The sequence below is a fragment of the Micromys minutus genome (genome assembly GCF_963924665.1).
Source record: "Micromys minutus genome assembly, chromosome: 4".
Classification (NCBI taxonomy): domain Eukaryota; kingdom Metazoa; phylum Chordata; class Mammalia; order Rodentia; family Muridae; genus Micromys; species Micromys minutus.
In genome coordinates, this window is record NC_137973.1 from 75,752,265 (window position 1) to 75,758,264 (window position 6,000).

Sequence of the window (6,000 nt, forward strand, 5' to 3'; positions counted from 1 at the left end):
GAAGTGATTTTTAAGTCCCCTAGTGTGGATACAGGCTCCCGTTACCTGCCCCATTGTCCCAGAGCTCCAGGGTGACTTGATATCCATCTTCAGCTTCTATAATGGCTGTGACATTGGCCCCCAGAACAGGCAAAAACCCTTGGCTGACCCGTGCGTACACAATCATCCGGCCAGGGTACTGGGCTGTGCTCTGACTCATGTGAGCAGTGGCTGTGACTGGGAGCATGGTGGGACTTCTTGCTCGAGTGGTCACTGTCATGGTTAGCAGCTGAGACATGGCACTTTTAAGGCTGTAAGTCCAAGTTCCTGTCTAAAAAAAAAAATTTCTCTGTAAGAGCTTTGCTAATGTTTCCCTCCTCTGTGCTTAGGATACATAATTACTTAAATGTGTAAAAAGAAAGACAGCAAGAGCTTTTGTGATGCTGGGAATGGCTTCAGGGCCCCTGCAAAGCTGAACTGGTGTACTATCGAGATTTTGCCCCAGTCTAAATAATGACTTTTAATGTTCGATTCTATAAACTAACACCGTGGGTATGAATCCTTCTGTGTTCTATGAAGCTTACTTTTAAGATGAATTATCTGTTGCTGTTTTAGTATTGGAAACATGGAAGATGTCTTCACACTCTAACATCATTTGATAGCTGACGAAAACACCAGAACAAACTTACCTCAGCAATGCCTGGGACCCGAAGGCGCACAGAGAAGACATTTAGCTTATCTTCCTGGAAATCTGAGGTTGCATATTTTTTTCCTTTTGGATCTTGAAGGATAATTTCTGGCTTTTGTTCTGTCCAGGTGATAACGAAGAACGTGTCGTTGCCAACGGTACTGTCCACGGGTACTGTACCGTTTACCCATGTCCTCCCTTTGATATTGAAGGCTTTGCTCTCCAACTGTTACAGAAATTTAAAATAAGATGCAAAATTACTATCGAATTTTAAAGTTCACTGTAATTTTGAGTTTCACATTTTCTTTTCAATTACAATAATTGAGCATTAACTTCCTTTCGGTAAAAATAATGTATTAAGAATAAATCAAATTGCTAAGATTAAACTTAGAAAAATAAAATAAATAGTATAAGGAATAAAGGCCTGCAGGACACAAGGCCTATTTAAGCCATGGAAAACCAAATTCAATAGGTAAGTGTTTCTTTTATACAATGGAGCCATTTTTAGGTTAATAGGCCAGGTCCCCATAGACTCATGTTTGCAAGCTTGGCCATACGGAGTGGCACTATTAGGAGGTATGGCCTTTTTGGAAAAAGATGGGTAGTGGGCTTTGAGGTCTCTTAAGCACAAGCTATGCCCAGTGTGGCATCCTTCTGCTGTCTGCAGATCAAGATGTAGAACTCTCAGCTACTTCTCCAGCACCATGTCTGCCTGTGTGCCACCATGCTTCCGAATGATGATAATGGACCAAACCTCATGTAAGGCAGCCCCAGTTAAATGTTTTCCTTCCTAAGAGAGTTGCTTTGGTCATGGTGTCTCTTTACAGCAATCAAACCTTAGCTAAGGCAGTTAGGGAGGAAGAGCTAATAATCAGCATGATGGGCGTTTATTGAAACGGCAAGGAGACAAGGGGTTTTGCTGACCTGCAGAGCCTGCTGGGAGATGCTGCCACTTTTAGAGGAAATCCCACTGAAAGCGTCGATCAGGCCATTGGTGCTTTCATTGGCATAAAAGCGGCGCCCTCCTGTAGGGAAGTTTTAAATGGGAAACCCCGTTTACACTGCACAATCAACAATCCACTGAACAAGCTACTTACGACTTTAGTTACACTCACAAAAGTTTCTTTTTCAAGCTCCTCAGCAGTTCAGTGTAAAGTAAGTGTGGTAAAAACAAAGGGAAACCTAAAGAACTTCATTTGTTTTAGATGAATCAGTAAACAGAAGGCAGTGCATGTTACTGTAGCAATGCCTGGATATGATGTAATTAATACCACAGCAGGGAAATTTAAGCCAGCGCTTATAAGTTAGTGGCTTATTTTCTGGTCGGATCAAACCCTCATCAATAATGATACTTGTTGATAAAGATAATGAGATCCTGACTGTTTAGAATAAAGTGAAGATTGATGAGCTGCTGAAAAATAGATTACGGGGACACTGAAGGGGAGAGAGATTACTTGTGTGTAAGAAGCTAAGAGAGAATAGGCTGCCGAGAAACGATTGCCTAAACAATGATACTCATTACACACATATGTAACTACCAGATGGCAGAAAGCCTGTCTGGAAGACAACTGAAGTAGCCACACAGGGGCTTGTTATATGTTAGGACGCGGTGGAAATCCCCCATGGTGCAATGAGTTCTGAATGGTAGTCCGGACTCTTCGGCAAATCGTGGATAGCCTCTAGGTTCCCATGTTCTCCTGAGAAATCTGGTGCCTAAGCATTTTCTGTCCGACCGGATCGTGAGACATCATAAACTGAGGAATAATTTCAGATGCCGTTGGGAAGCCGTAGAGAGATAAGGCTGTGATTAGTGGGATTGGTTGAAATTTGGTGAAGAATAAAATGGTGACATCGGATAATGGGGTGCCGTGAGCCGTTGGTACCTGGAAGAGCAGAGGGGAGGGGGAAAGAACCCGAGGAGCAAGACGCAAAGGTTAACTTTAAGACAGGGAGTGTTTGAGCAGTTTATGGAGAAAGATCATGTACATCAGAGACAACAGACACTTTCTATCCAGACTCTGTTGGGAAGTTGTACCTGTCATGCCGGACAGAGTCTCCAGTTCTCGAGCAGCAGAAGGCCCCAGGGCGATGGTGTGGATGACGGCCCCACTGTGTCTGACTTCCTCAATGCACGAGCTAATTTGATTATCTTCCCCATCTGTTAGCAATACGATCTCAGACCCGGAAGTACTCTGGTTGCTGGAGGTAATTACCTGAAGGGGAAAAGCCACATTATTAATCACAGAAGAATGATTTCTGAATAAAAGAAAGAACAAACTGCTTTAGTCCTGGAGGAGTCTTTAAGGCTTCTTCTTCCTCAGAGTGGGCTAACTCTGCTCTCATTCCCAGCTGAGTTGGCATATGGAATCGGGCGTAATGGGAAGGTTTTGAAAGCTGGGGTTTTGATAGGCCTACTCTTCTCAATCATGAGTGCTCCTGTTACTTGAAAGAGGGAGCGTGAGTCAGGTGAGTCTTATACAAAGTTAGTAAACATGGCTTCTCATCATCCCTGGGGATAGGCAAGTGACCCAGGCAGCTGAAGTATGTGTCACCTGGAGATCAGCCTGGCATTGTGGCCAGGCTCACATTGACTCCCCAAGAAGAGCTGGTGAGTAAGCTGTGTCTATAGAGCTAGGCTTGGGCTGACAAAACTGATCGAGTTGAATTACCCCAAAACATTTAGGGCATAATATGGCTTGGATCACATGCTTCTAAGGCCAATATGGTCAGAGTAGCAGTGACTACTTGGGGGCAAGAAGATTAGTCTAAAAAGTGACTTTCCATTTTGTCTCTTAACATTTGATGGTGCATAGACTCAAGGGGAGCTTAGGTTTGAAAACCTGAGTATCAAGATTCGTCAACACGAAGTTGGCCACATCACCCAACAAACAAGTGCTTCTAACAGTTTAGTTTACAATTTTTACATCACTAAACTTCCATCTGTGTTCTTTGTGCTTGGTCCTTGTCTGCTGAGGGGCACTTGGAGCTCTATGGTTTTAAATGTCAATTTGATGAGCCAGGAATTTCGGTACCCACAGTGTCAAAGGGTACCAACAGCCTTCTTTTAGTTTCCTCGATGGCATTGCTTTCTACTCAAGGTGGTGCCAGAGACACTCCCCAATAAGATCTAGCTATCCAGTCACTGATCTTCCCTTGCATATGGACCCTCTAGTGCCACTTGACACTCCATGTTCCATCAGGTGACAGCTAGACCCAGGGGCTACAGAGACTGGGAAAGGCTATTTTCTTCTCTGCACAGATGGTTTGACTATTTTTAAACGAGAAACCCATGAACTCATGACCCCTGGTGAAAGCTAAAGAAGTCATCAACGGCAAGTGAAAGTAACGCATTTTCTTTTTTAACCTCGAATCCTTTGCGGAGTCCGTTGCAAATTGAAGTTCCACCAGCAGCTTGTGGAGGCAGCTTTGAGCTGATCTCGAGGTAGGAGCTGTCACTGGCCATTCTTATTAGGTTGTTTTGGGCTGTCGCAATGCTGTCAAATGTGACCAGGCCAACCAAGGACTCCTTCTCAATGATTTGAATTAAGTACAGCTCCGCTGCTTCGTTCATTCGGGTCAGACGAGTGGGGTGTCCCTATTTAAACAAAAACACAATTACACACTCACGAGCGCGTGCACATGCACACACACACACACACACACACACACACACACACACACATGCACATGCATGCACACATACACACGTATATGAGAACAACTCTGAAGTCTTTAAACCTTGTCATATCAGTGAAAGACAAAGATCACCCAGGGCCATAGGTGTCAATAATAATCCATTAGTCTCTTTTTAAGGCGTCTCTTCATCAGTTTAGAAGTTTGAGAATTAGTGAGGTGGTTAAGTGTTCTTTCTGTTCTTGAGGAGGACTTGAGTTCAGACGTGGCTCACAACTGTCTGCACCTCTACTTCCAGAGGATCCAAGTCCTCTTTAGCCCTTTGCAGGTCTGAGACACATAAGTGAAGCACACACACTTTATTTAGGCAATACACTCATACACATAAAATAAACAAATCTTAAGACTGTTGTCTACATCTGTAAAAGTCTTACCTTTTTATATAACAATCTATTTAATATTTTCTGAGTGAAATATTTTTAAAATGTATTTTTTAGTAAATACCAAGTAGAAAATTGTCAAAATGTCTAACTACAGAGAATTGATTATAGTATGTACGTATGACATAATTGCTTAATATAATAATTATTTTTCTGCTTTTCCATTTTTCTCCTTTATTGAAAATAGATTTCCCCTTATACAATGTATTCTGATTATAGTTTTCCTCCCAGTTCCTGCCTATCTCTCTTCCCCTTTTCTCTCCCCTTCCCTCTCCTCCCCTTCCTTCTCCCCTTCCCTCTCCCACTTCCCTCTTCTTCCCTTCCCTTCCCTCTCCTTCCCTTCCCTCTCTTCTCCTCCCCTTCCCTCTCCCCCTTCCCTTCCTCCCCTTCCCTTCCTCCCCTTCCCTCTCCTCCCCTTCCTTCTCCCCTCCCCTCTCCCACTTCCCTCTTCTTCCCTTCCCTTCCCTCTCCTTTTCTTCCTTCTCCTCGCCTCTCATTCCCTTCCCTCTCCTTTCCTCCCCTTCCCTCTCCCCCTTCCCTCCCTCTGTGTCCACTCCGTTTCTTTCTCTCATTAGAAAAGAACGGGCTTATCCTCAACAAAAAAAAAAAAAAAAAAAAAAAAAAAAAAAATCTGCAGGAATCACTATCCCTGACCTCAAGCTATATTACAAGGCAATTGTGCTGAAAACTGCATAGTACTGGTACAGAAATAGGCACGTGGATCAATGGAATAGAATAGAAGATCCAGAAATGGGCCCTCATGTATATGGTCACCTGATTTTTGACAAAGGAGCAGTAAACATTCAATGGAAAAAGGACAGCCTATTCAACAAATCGTGTTGGTCCAACTGGCACTCAGCATGCAGAAGAATGAAAATAGATCCTTTCTTATCTCCGTGTACAAAGCTCAAGTGTAAGTGGATCAAAGATCTCCACATTAAACCAGATACACTGAAAATATTAGAGGAGAAAGTAGGGAAAACCTTAGAACTCATAGGCACAGGAGAAAATTTCCTGAACAGAACACCAATGGCTCGAGCTCTAAGGTCAAAGATTGACAAATGGGACTTAATGAGATTGCAAAGTTTCTGTAAGGCTAAAGACACTGTCAAGAAAACAAAACAGCAGCCAACAGAGTGGGAAAAGGTCTTTACCAACCCCACATCAGATAGAGGCCTAATATCCAAGGTATACAAAGAACTCAAAAAGCTAGACACCAGAGAATCAAACATTCCTATTAAAAATGGGGTACAGACTTAA

At 43.1% G+C, this 6,000-nt stretch overlaps 1 protein-coding gene across 1 annotated transcript in view; it reads right to left on the reverse strand.

The window, feature by feature from the left end:
• LOC308420148 (uncharacterized protein) overlaps positions 1-6,000 on the reverse strand; it is a gene marked incomplete at both ends in the record, with an annotated part of 44,951 nt that overhangs the window by 26,655 nt on the left and 12,296 nt on the right. Inside the window, 5 exons of the mRNA XM_080916054.1 lie at positions 46-310; positions 669-893; positions 1,592-1,692; positions 2,703-2,880; positions 4,032-4,262. Coding sequence (XP_080772180.1) covers positions 46-310; positions 669-893; positions 1,592-1,692; positions 2,703-2,880; positions 4,032-4,262 — 1,000 coding nt within the window. The remainder of the gene's footprint in view (positions 1-45; positions 311-668; positions 894-1,591; positions 1,693-2,702; positions 2,881-4,031; positions 4,263-6,000) is intronic.